The sequence below is a fragment of the Antedon bifida genome, chromosome 8 (assembly GCF_963402885.1).
Source record: "Antedon bifida chromosome 8, ecAntBifi1.1, whole genome shotgun sequence".
NCBI lineage: Eukaryota > Metazoa > Echinodermata > Crinoidea > Comatulida > Antedonidae > Antedon > Antedon bifida.
In genome coordinates this window covers 250,852-269,303 of record NC_136233.1, presented here as the reverse complement: position 1 = coordinate 269,303, position 18,452 = coordinate 250,852, and the positions used below count along the sequence as shown (strand labels likewise).

General features: G+C 31.6%; 2 protein-coding genes across 3 annotated transcripts in view; one reads left to right on the top strand and one right to left on the bottom strand.

Moving 5' to 3' along the window:
• Positions 1-18,452, top strand: part of LOC144850361 (uncharacterized) — a 30,096-nt gene that overhangs the window by 2,436 nt on the left and 9,208 nt on the right. The window contains exon 2 of one of the 2 annotated variants that reach the window (XM_078707633.1): positions 10,129-10,207. The exons of the other annotated variant lie outside the window; for it this stretch is intronic. The gene's annotated coding sequence lies outside the window, so the exon portion shown is untranslated. The remainder of the gene's footprint in view (positions 1-10,128; positions 10,208-18,452) is intronic. 2 annotated transcript variants of the gene reach the window in all.
• LOC144850358 (zinc finger protein ZFPM2-like) lies at positions 355-13,738 on the bottom strand. The gene is made up of 5 exons (XM_078707630.1): positions 13,355-13,738; positions 6,923-7,034; positions 6,161-6,290; positions 4,133-4,231; positions 355-3,558 (listed from the first exon to the last, which is right to left on the bottom strand). The coding sequence occupies exons 2-5, from the start codon at positions 7,022-7,024 to the stop codon at positions 923-925; spliced, it is 2,967 nt and encodes a 988-aa protein (XP_078563756.1). The 5' UTR covers positions 7,025-7,034; positions 13,355-13,738; the 3' UTR covers positions 355-922.

Genomic DNA, 18,452 nt, shown 5'->3' with positions numbered 1-18,452 from the left:
CCAATAATTTTGTTTTCCCCCGCCGCGCCTGCGTGAAATCAAACCTGTTTGCAGAACCGTTGCGTCGTTGGTTCCCACTTGTGATTACGCAATACAGCACTTTGCGTCAATACGTCGTAGCGTTGCGTTGCGTCGCTAGTGGGAACCGCGTTTTAAGCAAACATGTATTCACACAATGAAATAAAAATAATTGTTGACAAATATTATGCAAACACCAAAGTATTATTAAAGATTTTTTTTACAATTTAAATATTTAAAAAAAAATCTACAGATAAAAGTATGGTTACAGTATCAAAATTCTATTAAAATTGTGTACACTTTACAGATTCCTTTAAATGTATATATTCAGCGATATTAGAGTTTATTTCTTACAAAACATGTTGATTAATATACAAAGCTTATATAATAACAATATTAATTAATATTCCAATACTATTCATTTGGACATTTTATAGCGTTATAAGCAAGCAAGTACAGTAACAATGTTTTCCACATAACGTTTAGCCATGGTTTAGCACTACTGTAGTTATATCCACCTGATATAGGAGCAGTATCATGTCTAGTGACAATAAACATCGTGCAGTATCAAGTCTTCAGTCAGCAACTTTCATCCCATATGGAATACCTTTTACAATGACCTTCTTCTAAAGCGTTATGTCTAAGCTTTCTGCCATCCAGCTCACTCACCATTTGTTTCAGATTTAGACCTTGTTTCGAATCCCAAGTATGGTCGTTTGGTTAAGTTATTATTTAGGAGTAAAGTTAAGTGATATGGTATGTTGCCGTCACTAGACGAGACAAGATGTTTCTTGTCGCTAAACATGATACTGTACGTCAGATTTTCTATTCTGCTGTTTCTTTACTATAACCAAAATCTTTAGTTTCTTTAATATAACCAAATTCTTTAGTTTCTATGTTTTCATTATGTTTTTGTGGCAGGATTACTAGCACCACAGTAGTATTTGCGATGTGCTATAAAAGTAGATAAGTTATTAAAATGGAGATCACACGTACGACACAGTTTAGCATTACTTTTGTTGTTCTTCTTTAATTTGTTCGTGTCTTCTTCTGCTGAACCGTTTATCTGTCCTGGCGAATTAATTTTTTCTACTTTAGTCACTACATCAGTCATATTTGTGGAAGGTACATCGTCGGGCTTATTTTGATGAGTAGAATTACCATCTCTGCTGTGATCATTGTCAATGTGGTTTTCATGATTTTCGTTATCTGAGTAACTTTTCGACAATTTTAAATCTTTCTGATCTTTATAACCAGTTTGAATATTTATTATTTTACGGTTACGAGAACAATCAGCGTCTGGGTCAGGTTTGATGTTCTTTATAACAGACTGTCTGGTTTGACCATGTGACAAATCCAGCTCTTTGCATGTTTCTATCTGTTTCTTATCGCCAACTTCTTCGAGTTTAGCTTGTTTGGCATACACCGCATGTGGTGTGGTTGATTTGCGACGTTTTGCACCTTCCCGTGTTATTTTAAGAGGTTGTGGGATGGCAACATGTCCTTTACTTTCAGCTTGGAGACAGTTGGACGAATCTAATAACAAACCAGGATGATTTACAAAATGTTCTTGAAGTTGGCTAATATTGCTACCAACAAACGGACAAGCAGGACATACACATGAAACACAGTTATGGTTTTTCAAATCAGAAAACCCTGAAAATGTGTTTTGGCAAATATTGCATATAATAGTCTCGTTTTGATTAGTCTTATCGTCATTGTTATTCTCTGTATCTTGTTGGCCAATTGCTGTATTCAATACCGGTGAAGTAGACGCCATACTGCGATATGAACAATAGTTTTCCTTATGAGCTACATAGATGTCATAATTTCTGAATATAGCTCCACACACACAGTAGATTTTTCTCTGTCCAATCCCACCAGTTGATAAAGTGGATTGTGTGTCTTTGGATGTAATCATAGTGTCATTATAAGGAGTAGTTTGGCACTTTAACACCAAAGAGTTCTGTTGTCCATCTTCTGCAGAATCTGTTGGTATTCCAAGCTCTGATGATATCGGACTTGTTGCACTGCCAGGAGAGCCTCTATCTGCTTGCCGTGGACTTGAAAGTGTGTTTGCACACTGTCCTCTTGTGCCTGTAAATGCTGAAGAGATTGGCGTGCCATTAGGTGGTGATGAACACGGTCTTTCTGCACTTGAAGGAGACAACTTTGGTCTTTCACTGTGAATAGAGCCTACTGGGGAAACCTTTCCAGACATATCATCTTTTTCTGTTATAAGTCCTGGGGAATCTGGAGACTGGGATGAGTTCCTACTTAAGGTGCCATTTCTTGGAGAACTTCTTGACGGTGAAGCTCTTTGTGGTGACGGCTGATGTCTTGTTGCGCAATAATATTGTTTATGGACTTTCAAAGATTCGTGTTTGTGGAATAATATATCACACTCAATACATCTGTATCCCAGAACAATTGCTCTTGGGGGAGGAGTCTGTACATTTAGACTTGTTGGCCTTACTAATGTTACAGCTGTACTTGATAATTCGTTATCGGTAGATGGACACTTTTTAACACTCAAATCAAGAGGTTTCTCCTGCGAAACTACTGAGTTCTCTTGCTCTTTTTCTATTTTATCATGGTGACCAGAATCTGGGGACTTTGAAGTCGGCCTTGAAAGACACAGCATCGGTAAAGGACTTGGCCCACTCTGGGCAATTGAGATAACTTTGGGAGTTGTTTCTGGTTCTGGAGAGGTGTTAAATCTTGATCTTTTTGTAATTGGTTGTTCTTCATCACTTGTACTGGCTCTTTGTCTTTTCTGAAGCTTAGCAATATACAAATCATTAGCAAATTGCCGGTTAGCACAGTAATATGTTTTATGAGCTGTGAAATTACGGATAGATTTGAATGTAATGTTACATTCCGAACATGACAGGACACTTGGGGGCGGCACACCCACTAATGTGCTGGTTTTAGTCGTACTTGATACCACATCTTCTGACATTTTATCTTTAATATTTATTTGGTGTTCAGGACTCTTGTTTACATTATGACATTCATGATGTTCTAAATTGACTTCGCTGTTTGTTTTAAAAACACAAGTTTTACATTGAAAAACATTCTTGGTGTTACTTGAAGAACTTGAGTTCACATTATCTTGAACCACATGAATGTTACTAACGGTATTGTTAGATAGTTCTGTTTTGTTAGTGTCCTTGTCAGATGTGTCCACTGGTTTTGTTGTAGAACTGTAAACAAGTACGTGTTGTTGAAACATGTGAGCCGTTAATGTTTGAACATTACTTGCAATATACGTACAAAATTTACACAGATTTGATTCAGGTTCACCGTGTAACTTAATCATATGCGTTTCACAGTTGCTATGGTTACTGAACGTTGATCGGCAAAGTTGGCAAACAAATTCTGTAGTATTTTCATTTGGTTTTTGCAGTAGGTCTGTATGTCCTTGTGGTGAAACATCAGCTTTCTGGCAATAATGCTGGATATGTACTTGTAAGTTGGCTGGGTTACGAAAGTGGATATGGCAAAAATGGCAGACACAGACTCGTTGCTTCAAACCAACTGAAAATAAAAAAATCGATTGGTCAAACATTTGATCAATATACTATTATTACTATATTTTCAAAAGAAAACTTAATAAGAACTTCATCAGATGTTTTATGTTACAAGAAACAATTTTAAATGTAATTTTTAATATTACTCATTGGAATAGATGTGTTTAATAACAAACTGTTTCAAAAACAGCTTGAATAAAATCAAATAACAAGGACACCAACATGTGAATAAAAAAAAGATAATAAAGTTGGGTGAACATTGGAGAACAGCTGTGATATATTCAAATCCAATGTGGTCTAGCCAAACATGATAGACCCTCTGTGCATGAAGTTTTTCTTTTGGCAGCTGTAAAATCGAATCAATAAACGCACCAGAATAAGGTAAATACGAGTACTGTACATTGAATGTAATGAATGTAGACTTAAGCTCCATCTAAACTTTATGTGACAAAAAAATGTGATGTGCCCATATATGGACATGATGATGTCATATCACTACCATATTTGGGCATATCACTATGATATTTGGGCACATCACACTAGTTTGATAGTGTAGACAGAGCTTTAGTTTGTACACCAACCTAATTGGCTTCCCTCTTGCATTTTGTAAGGTTCATACAGTGCTGTCAGTGGCTGGCCTTCTTCTATGTTTTTTACCGCCTCACACCAAAGTCTTGTATCTTTAAAAAAAAAACAATTAATTTAGCTACTTTTGAAATTATTTAATTTTTTATATGCTTGGTCCTCCAAGTTGTGCATAGGATGTTTGTAACATTCTATTTTTTTTTAGAGTATGATGTAAACATATTTACATTTTTCAATGCGGTTAATTCTCTGACAACATTGTAAATAAAACTGTTTTTGTCACAATTTTGGTAAGAAATACTGTAAAAAAACTATTTTTGTAATATCTATATCTATAGAAAAAGGTTTCCTTTCATGCATATAAGTCCAGTACACTATTGTTCAGTACTGTAATGTACAGTACAGTATTGTTCAGTACAGTATTGTACAGTACAGTATTGTACAGTACAGTATTGTACAGTACACTATTGTTCAGTACAGTATTGTACTGTACAGTATTGTACAGTACAGTATTGTACAGTACACTATTGTTCAGTACAATATTGTACAGTACAGTATTGCACAGTACTTAAATTAATTAATTATTGCCCATCTGACAGGAAGTACATATTCCAATTTATTAAAATTTAATGCAAACATTCCCAACCTTCAAAATTATGGGATTATTGATAGACATTGGAATTTACATTTTACTGCCTTGAAATTAGCAAATTGTATAATTATTAAGACCATAGACAAACAAGCTGCGATATTGGACTGTCAGAATATTAATTAAAATGCATTTAAAGGCCAATAGACACAAAGACTACCACAAAACATATTCATTAAAACTTTTTATTAATTTTATATTAATGGGGTTCTTGTGAACAGTATAGAGAAGTTTTGTATAGCAACTTTAGTTTTTGCTATATCACATTTTTTAACTATTATTTTTACATGAGTAAACAGAAGTTGTTATGATATGAATATTAATACATGATCTGAAGTAGCAGAGGTCAAATAAACTTCCCAAAAGTGAGGTCCAACTGAGTTAACAAAGGATAAATATTCTGGCATTCCTTACTCAAACTGTATAAACATATTTTTTTATTAAACATACAAGTGATGAGAGACACCTACGGCTCACAAGTTTTTAAGTTCAAAGTATAAACAGCGAACGACATATAATATACACATCTTTTGATCAAATCTATCACCTTAGATCACACAGCCACCATTGAACAGGTGCGCCTAATATATTTAACCTCAGATTAAAATGATTTTTACACTATTTTTATGAAGGGTTTAAAATAACAAAATAAATACAACAAAACAACATGAATTTGCTTTCACACATTTATACTGTTACAGGTCGTACATGTTGGAGTCTATTACACACAGCGGGATTCCTACATACGCCTTTTTGACGTTTATTTTCATTTCTGTTTAGGAATAATGTGCAATCATATCAGAGATCTTATCTACATCAATGCGATTCGAACATTAAGATTATATCAGAAATCCATTAGGAACATTATAATACCTCCACGAAGAATGTGTAAAAAGCTCAATCAAACCTTATTGGAAATTGGGAAACAGCTGTCTTTGGTTGTCAATACATTGTCTATTTAATATCAGTATTTAAGGGGGGTCTCAATCTCTGTTTATTTATGATTTTTAACAAATAATCTAGTTGGCTTTTGCACATTAACATTGCACTACAATCAAAATCCTTGAGGTATACTTTTTGATAGTGATGTTCGGTTTAGAGGGAATTGACTGAAGGCTACGCCAGTATCTGCCAGTCAATTGAAATCACAAGAGGGAAGCAGACAATGTACGATAACAATCTACTAGATGATTTTGTATTAAGGTTTTATTGTTTACTGTATTGTATGGAGTGAGTGCAGAACCTGTTTGGGCCTTGTCCTATTCTCACTCCTAATTATTTTTCATTGTCGACAAAATAAATATTATCATTATGTCATCAGCATCAGTAAGTACAAAATGTTAAAAAAAAGATTATGTAGTTTATTATTGTTTACCTTCGTTGTAAATCATTAAATTAAATTGTCCGTTTGATGCAGACTGTAACTGGGCCAACCATGCCTGATTTGCTGGCGTTTTAGATTTGTCCAAAGTCAATCGGTAATCTTCACCCTTTTGATCAACAAACTGTAACAAACAAAATTTTAAAAAACTTTATAATATTTTTTTTCATTATTATTACTGTACCATTATTTAACCTTCTTCTTAATACACCTTCTTTTCTCAACATATTACTGTCTATATTTTGACCCAATTTACAAATTGGTTTCAAACTTTTATAAATGGATTGACTAATTTATAGGCAGGAAATAGATAATTTAGGCTCACACCCAAATCACATGTATCTACTGTATTATACGCATAGCAACACAAAGTTCATGAACCTTGCATCTTTTATTAATTAGTAATGGCGTTCATTGCCCCAGTATTCTGTATCATTATCCCAGGAAACGCAGTTAATTATACCCGCCTTCGCCACATAATCTTTTTATCTATAATCAGATTATTAATATTTTGTCTTTAGTATATTATTATTACCGGTAAGGGTCTGATGAATCAGGTCACAACTAATATTGAAATACACACAGTAAAAGTATTATGATAGCTAGACTTTATAATTGCTTGTTTATTAAAACTTTAATCTCATTGCATTATTCAGTTCTGATGACTTGAGAAAACATCAATGTCGCCCTCTATAATTAGAAAACTTTTTTAATATACCTGTAGTACTGTAATTGATAAATAGTACCATACCATACCTGTGATTCCTCTTTTGTGGCTTTTGTGATACTTCCATGAAATGGCCCAAATTTTGTTCCTTGTTTAATGAATCCGGATGCCGTCAGCCTCGGATTTTCCATTCCAATGTAACTATAAAACAAAATGCTGTTTTATTAATTTTGAAAATGGTCAAAAACTTTGAAATAATGTATTTACCTTTTAGACCCAAAAAATAAATCCAAAACTGAAAAAAACAAAAATTTAGAAGAGACTAATAAATAACACCCGAGATTGTTGATAACAATACTTCAAAATTAAGGTTTTTATTTACGATCAAAAACAAAACAGTTATAATCTCATCTCAGTTTCTATGTATTGGTTTAAGTCTATGTTGGCCTTAATAGCACAACGTTAGCCTTGATATACAATTCATTACTTCCCTTTAAAATCTTTTCATCTCGTTTGCTTGTCAAAAGATTTGACAAAAATCAGAACTTATGAACTTGGATGGTGGACAGGAAGGAGTTAGCGTACAAATAGCCTGCTGTATCAGGGCAGCTCTCTAATATTGCTAATTATAGTAGATCATGTTGATCGACAGATCAACCTACTAGCTACTGTATTCCCATAAATTCCAATATTTTGAAGAATTTTTTTATTCACTTAACTTCAAAATTAAAATAAAACATTTTTTCAGAATTCATCAACTAAAAATTATTGTATGAACTTCTCAAAAATTAAGTTTATTAACATTAAAAATGTGTGCAACAAAATGTGTAGCGAGGAAAAAGAATTGTAAAAGTTGAAACAACACTGTGTGTAAAAAAAAAAAGGAAATACAACAACCACTGTGATGGCATGTTTTTACAAATCAGTACAGTAGGCGTATTAACATTTTCAAAAGAAACATTAGAAGCACCTAAGATATAATACAGTTCTATAAAAAAACCCAGCCTGACCAGCCCCACTTAAATGTTGAGACATTAGATATACTTTTATGTTTTTTAGGCCCTGGACCCACCTACTGTATACAGTAAATCCAGGTTCCACTGGTTAAAAAACCCGATAGATAACAACTAATAAAATACATTTTTCTGTAAAATTGCGAAAAAGTTTGTGTGTGGTTCCGACGACGTAGCCTACCTTTCCTGTCATGTGATCGAGGTTGATGGTCGAAATGCTAAACAAAGACGAGATAATCTTAAGAGTTTGATTATGCTTCTTAAAGATAACCAAATTTTAGTTGATTGCAATCAAAGCTGTCTGAGGAACAAGACTGCAAGTCTGTAGCTAAAGCAGATGGGGTTTCAGCTGATAAGGGTTTTTAACTTGGACTGAAGGATGTTTATTTGATAGGTCACAGAATTACAGGATGCCATAGATCTATATGATAACAAATTCTGCCCTGAATTAATTCATCCATAACATCTTTGCTTAACTCAATTTTATGCTTGTAATGTAATTTGACAAGTTAAAATCTGCCACACCAAATTGGTTCCATGTGATTATTTAAAAAAAAATAACATTGGTAGGATTTGACCTACCATTTTTTGTTCAAAATTCAATCAAATTATAGATATTATAAAGATAAATAATTTTTGTGCTTAAAATATCCACACAAAAAAAAGAATTATTGGAAAACATAAAAAACACATGTTAAAAGGTGCATGTTAATGAATAACACTTTTTATGAAAATAGTTAAATTTAAAAGTGAGGACAGTCCAGCATTAATAGGTTAAAACATGGAGACAAAAGTTGTCCTTTATACAAGAGTAGGAACTGACTTATTTAATACTGCTTTTTTTTCATAATTTTCTAATTATTCGGAATTTATATCTAAATGATAAACTATCTATGTGAAAACATACTTTAAATTATTGAATTAATTTATTAATAAAATGTATCATTTATAGTGAAATATTGAGATATTTGATATAATTTTGAATGACACTTAGCTATGAAAACATCTATCAAATCTTAATTATAATTTGATTCTAGCAACACTAATTATTGTAAATATTATATAGGATAAAAGAGCAAGTTGTAGTTAGAAGCTTTCCTTGCCAAACTACTTACAATTTAATCGTAAAAGTGTGTTTATGAAAGGTCAACTATCAACATAGATTTCAGTCTGTGTATAATTTTTTTTATACGTCTGAAGTTCTTCCCCTCAACAGACATTTAGACTACACCCATCCTTTACACACACTGTACGGACAAACATACATAGCGTTCGCTATCACTGAAAGAAACGCGTGTGTTAATTCCAGCACCAGTCGCGTCAACTCTAAGGAATTGTATCACCTTATTTCTTATGGTACTAATCTCTAAACTACCTTGCAATGTTCCTTGATTTACATAAACAACGAATATGAACATCGGTACAAAGTAAGGCAGGTTAAACAGGTATTGCTTAGATCGCCCCCATTTTAATCTTTCTGTAGATGTGGTGATTTTAATTTATATTTATACATTAGTATTTAAATTAATCAAACATGAATTTAAAGTAGGAAGTAATGTGTCTGTCTGAAGTTGCCATTTTCTTTACTGTTTTGTGCCGGCCAGTCAGATATACAATTATACTGTACATCCATCTACAGACAGTTACAGTACAACATGTAAAATGAATACATCAACAAATTATGATAGATGTTGGTATAAAAATCAAAGTTGCTGTTGTTTGTTTGTTAAATCTATTTATAACAAAAGTGATAGAAATTGAGTTTCCATGACTTGTTGTGTATACTGCAGTCTGAGGTACGTACGCTAATCATCTATATTAAGTGTATGACTATTCTGCGTCTACTTGTGCTTATCACCGTTACATTAAATTAATAAGCAACAATACAAATAAAACAAACACTATCAGTCCAGGGAGACCTCCCAGATCCTCTTATTATGGTTGGGACCATAAGCATGAGCTTTATGTGCTACCACATTAAAGCATGCGTGTTGATGCTACATAATGTGACAGAATGTGATTGTAAGCTACATAATTAATGTGATTGTATGCTACAGTACATTAATGTGATTGTATGCTACAGTACATTAATGTGATTATAAGCTACATTTTAATGTGATTGTATGCTACAATAATGTGATTGTATGCTTGTACATTAATGTGATTATATGCTACATTAATGTGATTGTATACTCCATGATATAATATATTAAAATGCTTACAAGTGCTACAGACTTTTATCAAAAGTGCACATTTATATATTTCTTCTCATCTAAATATAGTTCAACAAAAACAACAAAACAGAAACTAATCCCAGAATCTGATGGAAGTGTGATAACGCTACTGATGACAAACATAAAGGTAACAACGTATTAGTGCTATGATTCTATATTGTTACTATTTAATTTTATTATCTTTATCAATTTGATGAAGTCAATAATTATTTTATAAAATTTCAGGTGATAAAAAACATCTAGTGAGAACAACACATGGATATCAATAATAAAGTCTTTCATAACCCATAAATTAAATTCTAAATAAAATGTTTATGAATACTGCTTAAAATTTATTATGCAGATTAAAATTGTTATATGTTCAGTTAGGAGGCTTAAAAAACTAGTAATTTTTTTCATGATTTTGGTGGAAATGGTTGAAAATTGTAAATTATAATTTATGTACCATATTTAAAGTGACTACAAAATGTAATTTAAAAGCTCTTCAAGATTATTTTATTTGTTTAAATAACAGATAAAAAAAACCTATTTGAAAATCGTAGAACGAAGCCGTACTTAGTCGTCTCACTCTGTTAATACACAGTAGCACTTTACAACATTAACAACTTAGACTATTTCCTATCAATAATAGCATAATTATTGACTCAATACAGAACGTATTCTACAGTAGAGTATTAAGGAAATAGGCACATCCTACACTTCGTGAGTGCTACTGAAATATTTGTACGTGTACTGCACTGTTTTAAAAACACTCTACACCTTCACTCTGTATTTAAAGTGATCCATTTCACACAAGAGAGATTCTTGAACTCTTTATCCTTCATTTAAAATACTTTAATTGAAATTTGTGATTAGGAAACATACTATACACCCCAAAGCTCTGTCCAATTACTCCACCATGCCCCAAGTAAAAGGCATAGTTTTTCAATCGTATACTTCCTAAAATGGATCTATTGCTAAAAAGGAAGTTATTGATTTAGACAAACAATACAGGTAGAAACAGTAATTAAATTTGCTGGTACTGTTACAGATTGTTCTGCAATTTAGTTATTTTCTTTTTTGTTATTATGGAGACAGGATATTGGGTGGTGGGGGATACTTACAATTCATTCAATTTATTTCATTTATTTATTCGACACAATCAGTCAAGGGGTTGCGACAACAACAATGCACAGTAACATGTGAGTGTCCACAACCCCTAAATATAAATTACAATTATTATTTTCTCAAAGTTGTTTATACAGAAGGTAGTCAGATGACAGAAGGAATTATATTTAAAAATCAGATAATGACTCGGCATATCGACTGCTGGCTACTAAATGCTACTAAACACTTGTCTGTACTTTGAATCTTCAAACTACATGTCTTTAATGGCTAACACCCTTATTCAGGAAATCAACAAATTCACATTTCCGAAACCCATGCCATCTAAATAGGTCAGTCAACTCAACTAATGTCAGCCTTGTATGTTTCATTATATAGGCCTCCTAACATTATCAGAATCAATAATAATACCACAGCCAATTCCTTTTTTTTTTAAACTCTTCCTAAATCTTGATTTAAAATTAATAACATTCAAACATTGGTAAACTGGATAACAGGTATGCAATGAAACTTAAAATGTATAAGTCCACCCAAATTAAACCTATACATTGCCACCAGATATAAAATGTTACAATCAAAAAGATTTTCAAAAGCGAAATTTAAAACCAAAAATAGATTTTTATAAGATATGGATTATTGTTTTTCTTTAGCTATTGATAGCTATAGATAAATGCAGTTGTCAGTCACAAAGTCAATAGATGTTTAAAATCATGTTGTGATTTGTATGTTGTACTGAATATTACTGCTAGTAATTACTGAGTAAAATACTATATAATAACAGTTGAATAATAGTAATATACCTGCTCCTGTAGATTATACAGAATTCCATATCCCTGGTTATTCATGGTTTCAATGGTCTAATTTGTATGGGGCAAATGTTAATGGAGTTTTTGGTGTTATAAGCCAAAAATATCACTATGATGGAGAAGCACCAAATAGTTGAATATAAATAGGAATTTGTTACTATTGATATTTTGCCTAGTTCTTTTTTTGTTCAAATATGTAAAGATAGATCATACAAAATAGTTGGAAGAAAGGAAAATAATTTATCTACTTGAACTTTAGTGAGTATCAGGGACAACTTTTCTACTGGTATCTGATTCAATACAGATACAGACAAACTGTTTATCAATACATGTCAGTCTATATTAAACACAGTAAAGTTGAATAGCATAAACTGATGCACCCTGGCAGAGATAACGCTAACTGTCGTACTGATAAACAATTATTTCTTTGGCTTGTTCTAAGCGCAGGCTCACTTCTTTGTGCTGGATACTCTATCTACAATTGAATCTGTGTTTCTAAACATAATATTAAAATATATTTTTAAGATAATGGCCTAGAAAGACAATCTATGAAAAACAATAACCTTGCTCTGACCATTGTTACCTAAGTATTGTAATCTAATGTTTTTCAAACGTTATCAGAACCAATCACGTCATCAGCAATGAATTACCCCAGAAAAGCAAACATGACATTATATAACAAAATGTTTATACTGTATGTTGTCTCCTTGTATAGTTTTAGTTGTAATATTAAAATCAATATTAATTGCCGGGTTTAGAGGAGGTTTGCGCAGCGTTTTTGCGCCGTGAAATCTGTAATTTTCCAAAACTTTTTTCACCCAAAAAAAACTTTTACTTTACACGTGTACAGCAATTTCAAAACTGTTTACATAAATTGTCTCTTTTTATTGTTCTGATTGTGATCTAATCAATATAAAGTGGTTTGAAGGATGTTTGCACAGAGTTTTTGCACAAGGTTTGGGCAGTAATAAACAAAATGGGTTCCCTATCTTCCCTGTCTTTTTCATTTCCAGTCTATACTTCCCACTATTATTTCTACCCAAATTTTAAAAATCCATTTATTAATATCATGTTAAACAGTATACATAGATTAGTATTTGTTTGATAGAAACCATTATTGCTGGTACAGACATACAGTATACAATCTATGAAATTGTATTTACAGTTTAAATTGCATCAAAAAATACCTTTAAAACATTAAAGATGAAAGTACTGTATGTACAAGTAAGTACAATTTCCATGCATTTTATTAATAATAAAACTTATTTAATTAGTAAACAGTGTAGACAATTAATTATCAAAACAAAAATGAATAGTATTAATGCATTAACATTTATAGTTGGAAAAAACAAAGTGAAAATTACCTTCCTGGCTGATAAGAATACCACTATCTTGATATGTAGTTCCTCTAGAAATATTGTCCAATTGTTTTCGTTGTTGTCATGAAGGCCGGTGAACTGAAATAAAGACATACAAACTAAGAAACCGTGGATGAAGTTATCATGATTAGAGGTTGGCGGGCAGTGAAGTGGAGGTTCATATTTCCTGGCCGATAGTATTAAGTATGCATTAACTTTGTGCCTCTATCTCATCACGTTATCACAAATTCAGCAGATTTCCTGAAATGCCTATGAGCAACAATCAACTGAAGGTGGGAAATACTTAAGCTTTCACAAACAATGTCACAAAAATTAACGCTAAGACTTGCTCGTTGATTCCTTCCTCCAATCATTTCCACCCATTCCGAATTCAATTTATAGTCCCATCATACCATCAGAAACAATCTCATTATTTGACTGTTTTCAGTAAACTAGGTTACAACTGTAATATAGATAAATGTACATGTCTACAAATTGCTATCTTACTTGAGTTCTCAATAAAAATAACTTAATATTTAGAATTGTAACATTGATAATAGCACACTTCACATATATTTGAAGCACGATCAGAAGTAGATTAAGAAAAGAAGAAGAACTTCAAATCACATTACCGTAAATTGATTTACGTGAGTGAAAGTAATATTGAAGTTCCCATTTTTTCCTAAGAAATAAATTTTCATTCATGTTAACTAATTTTATTTGTTAATTAAGAAGTTCTGCGTGGAAAATAACCTCTTAGTAAAAAAAAAATTAAAATATAAATTGTAACTTGATTATTTTAAACCTACCTACCTTAAATACGATAATTTACAGTTTTGGTGTTCTTCGTAGCGGTATGACAAAAATATATGTTATTAACGCTTTTAAAGTTTTTAGCACAATTTTGGTGAGAACTGTCTTGAATTATTAGTTTGAGTGATGGAGACTGTCAGTTAGGCCTACATCAACGCCTGATTAATCAATTCCATTTCACCAAAAATGCTGTTTATTCCAATCTAAACCAACTCATCACAAGCCAACATTCTTGAGATAAAATTGTTTATGATAATGAAAGTTTATCCACTCCTTGTACATCTTGAGATGTTGGTTGGCAGATGCATGTATGATAAGAGCTTTATTAGACTAGTTTATCATTGGGTGGTCGTAATAGAATACATCGCAAAAGATCATCTTTTGAAGAAAACCTACTCTATTATCTAATGTCTGCTTATCAATGCTTAAGCAAAACAAGCACATAGCACTGACATACTTTCATTTTTTCACTTTTAAAACATTTTGTTCATTTGCAACTTTTTTAGAAAAAAGTTGTTTAAAAAATGTAATTTTAAAAATTTAATTTGTTTTAATCTAACATTGATAAACATTTATCAAAGAGGTTTTTCAACATTTTTTTTTTCCTCAAGTTATTATTTTTAAAAATTGTGTATTGTCAATTTAGCATGCTGCCCTCTCTAGTTAAAACAAAGTTGGCACATTTACAGGGAAACATTAACACATTAATGTTTTAAATAATTACCTATAAAAATGATGAGAAAGATCATTCATTACTGACTAAGCGGATTAATCTCTTACTTTGAAATATTACATTTGAAAGTTTTTAGTCTTGTAGGAAACTATATGAGACATACTTGTCATGCCACTATGTAATATAAAAAAAAAATATTTAAAATATTATTTGTGATTCCGGGTTTGATTTCCATCCTTTCATATAGTTATCAGTATCTTCTTGAATGAGTATAAATTGGTAATGGATTAACAATTTTGGAAAACACCTACTCTAAACCAAAACATTAAATGAATGCGCTACTACAATGTGGAATAAGATTATTGTATAATACATTCATTTAAAAATGAATGTATTATTGCCTTTAAACTCATTGTGCCAAAACGGCAACTTCCTCTCAAGCTGCAAGTGTGTCTCCTTTCCCTCCCCTGATATCAATCAACCAGTTACAATCTTGTACACATCTTAACGACAAGGGAAGTTGTGAAAACGCTAGATTGTCTATAATTAAATCAAGATTACTAACTGTAATATATTCCACAACGGCGTCTCTAAAATTAGTATTAAAAAGGCTCTCTGTAAAGTTTCCATATTTTAAGTGAAAAAGTTGATACAAATAGTTTAGTTCAGGCCCATCACCATATCAACATTTTTAATTCCAGTCGTTATTAGTTTTCGAGTTTGTTTAATTTGTTTTGTGTTATCCATGCTGTAAGTGACAGATTTATTCTGCTGTATTTTTTTGGTTTTAAAAATAGAATGAAAATGAAATTGGTGAAAGGGGTGGGTGGTTTTTTTGTGTAATTCTGTACAGAAAAGATTTATACTTGTATACAAATAGAGTTGGTGGCATTTCCCACTTTGTTCACATCATTTAAATTGTTTTGTTTGATGTGAGCCTATTAATGAGTGTGTTTACATACAAATAACTTTGAACAACTAGGAAGCCTAGGCACACAATTCTGGTTTTACAATAAACTTAGATGATAATTTATGTAAGAACCACTGATTTAGTGCAAAGAATCTACCATACTGTAAGTGTTTTGTATTATTTTTTTATGTAGAGGCATGTCTGATAGGCCTACACAATTGCTATAAAACAATGCTAAATTCACAATAACACCTGAACTAGCAAATAAAACGACACAAATCAGTTGATAAATAATTTCCTTTTACGTTTCTTTCTGGTCTCCATAGAGACTTGTCACATGTGTTGTTGCCGTGGTACCTGTAGTATCACATCTATACTGACATTATCAGTTGCAATTTCTTTAGAAACTCATGCAAATTGAGATAAACTTTGTTGATAGTAATTCTGTCTTGAGCATTTCCTGTTTATGATCATAAACTTAAAAGTCATAATGAGCTGGCAAACCAATTTCCCATAAAACACAGAATGCCAATAATTTAGTAATAATGTATTTTATTGAATGTAATTGTTACATTTTATGTAGTCACTTTTTTGACAACTGCTATCTAGTCTATGATTAAGCCATGATCATCATGTAGTCAATTTTGACATCTGCTAACTACTGTAGTCTATGATTAAGTCAGGATTGAAAAATCCATCCCAAGTACAGTCCCTATTGAAATGCTACAAACCAGGTATAATAAAAAAAGAAAAACAAAATTAGTTTAAGATATATACATAATTCCTTATTTTTCAAATTAATTAATTAAATTTCAGTATATCACCGGGTGGTTTAGAATTAATGTTCTGTGCCTGATTTGTTTACATAATTCCTTATATATATTAATTATGGAAAAATGCTATGATTTTAAGCATTGACGTATACAGGCTGGACGTATAACAATGATATCTAGGCCTATGTGAAATACATAATTCCATGCAAAGTAACAGTTTTAATGAAATATTTTCTTTTAATAACATAGTTGTCTATGAACTTTCTTAACTTAGGGAGGGGTGTTTAAGAGGAAAGAATGTAGATGCAGCATAAACCAAGTACTTTCACTTCATCAGATAATCCACAGCAAGATATGATCTAGACTTGGGCTTAGGGAAATCCACTAGATGTCATCTAGACTTGGGATCAATAATTTTGCGATGTCATCATCAATAATGAAAAAAAATAGGATAAATTTTGAGCCTAGCTTTTTGTGTAAATTAAATTTTAACTGGTGTTTGATAATTTCATTTTTAGTCGCGTGGACGCGACTCTATAGTTTACTATGTTGGTCAGTCGGTCTGGCGGTCTGTCTGTCGGTCCGGTATCACTATGCGTTTTATCACTTTTCTGTACTTTTTGAACTGTTTTGATGTACAGAAAAGTTTTAAAGTACATTACTTTTTGAAAGTTCATTTTTTTCTGAGAGCACGCGACTTATGGCTGTTGGCCTTGTTTTGTTTATGTACAGACGTATTTCTAATTTAAGGTTACAGTAATATTTACATACTTACATATAAATTATATTTAAATAAATGTTTAGAGTGAAGTAATGCAATAAAAACTTTTATAAAGAAAACATTTTTGCTTACTATAAAAGTAACTGTAAGTCTTTTTGAGCGTGAGTATCTATATTATATTTGAATATTTACAGGTTTTTTTTAGTACAATCTATTACTGGCAGTCTTTGATTGCCGTTTTACAACATAAGCTAATTTAAAATATAACATTCATACTTCAAACTAGAAACAAATTGGTAAAATTACCTTAATTAAAAACCGAGAATCCAGAAGAAAGTCGACACGATAGAATTCCAGCTTGATACCCACACGCTATTTTTCTTCGTGATTGAATAAGAACTGAGATACAGAGTTGAAGATAGGTGTCTGCAACTGATAAGTTGCTTAGTTGAAATGCTTATCAAGTTTTTATCAGCTATGCCTCCAATAAACAATTTACTTCTACCTGATTCTAATCACACATATAATTGAGTAGCCAATCAAATGGCTTGATGTTATCAGTAAGTACCTTATCTTAGTTCTACCATCTGCCCAAGACAAAGATCTTTACTGATAACTGATTTCTATTTCAAAGTCCAGCTTGTGTACATAGGTGATAACATCTACTCATTTGCTTTTTACCAATATTCTTTGGTTATGATTTGCATTTTTATCAAAATAGATATTTTTTTTATTTAATGCGGTAGACAAAAACCATAGAAATATAAAATATTTTATACCTCACGTCTTGTCAAAAATGACATTTAAAATTGTCTACTGCTTCTCCTTCCGGAGATATTTTTAAAATAAAAATAAGAAATTAAGTTTGTTTTTCTTTAATGAATTTTGTAAATTCCATGACATTAATGTTGTAGAGTATGTGAAGTATCATATTTCTATCAGATATGCATCATTGATTTGATTCATTAATGTGCTTGCCTCTGAGCGTTTTTGTTTCAGTGTTGATTTCATGTTTTTTTGTAATCATAAAATGTTGATTTTCTTGGCAATAAAAGAATAAGAATTGTTATTTTATCAATTGCTAGTGCTACACAGTATAAAATGAGTGGGTAGATAATTACCAAAGGATGCACTGTGTGTAAAGAAACAAGGATGTCAAACAATAGGCAGGAAGTGAAATAATGTAATTGCTCAGATAAGCAATCTATAAATGG

Excerpts from the sequence above, each read along its gene's own strand:
- LOC144850358 (XM_078707630.1), bottom strand. The coding sequence starts at position 7,024 with ATGGAAAATCCGAGGCTGACGGCATCCGGATTCATTAAACAAGGAACA. Across the intron at positions 6,291-6,922 it reads CCACAAAAGAGGAATCACAG|TTTGTTGATCAAAAGGGTGA; the intron begins GTATGGTATGGT and ends TGTTTGTTACAG. Across the intron at positions 4,232-6,160 it reads TTTAATGATTTACAACGAAG|ATACAAGACTTTGGTGTGAG; the intron begins GTAAACAATAAT and ends TTTTTTTTAAAG.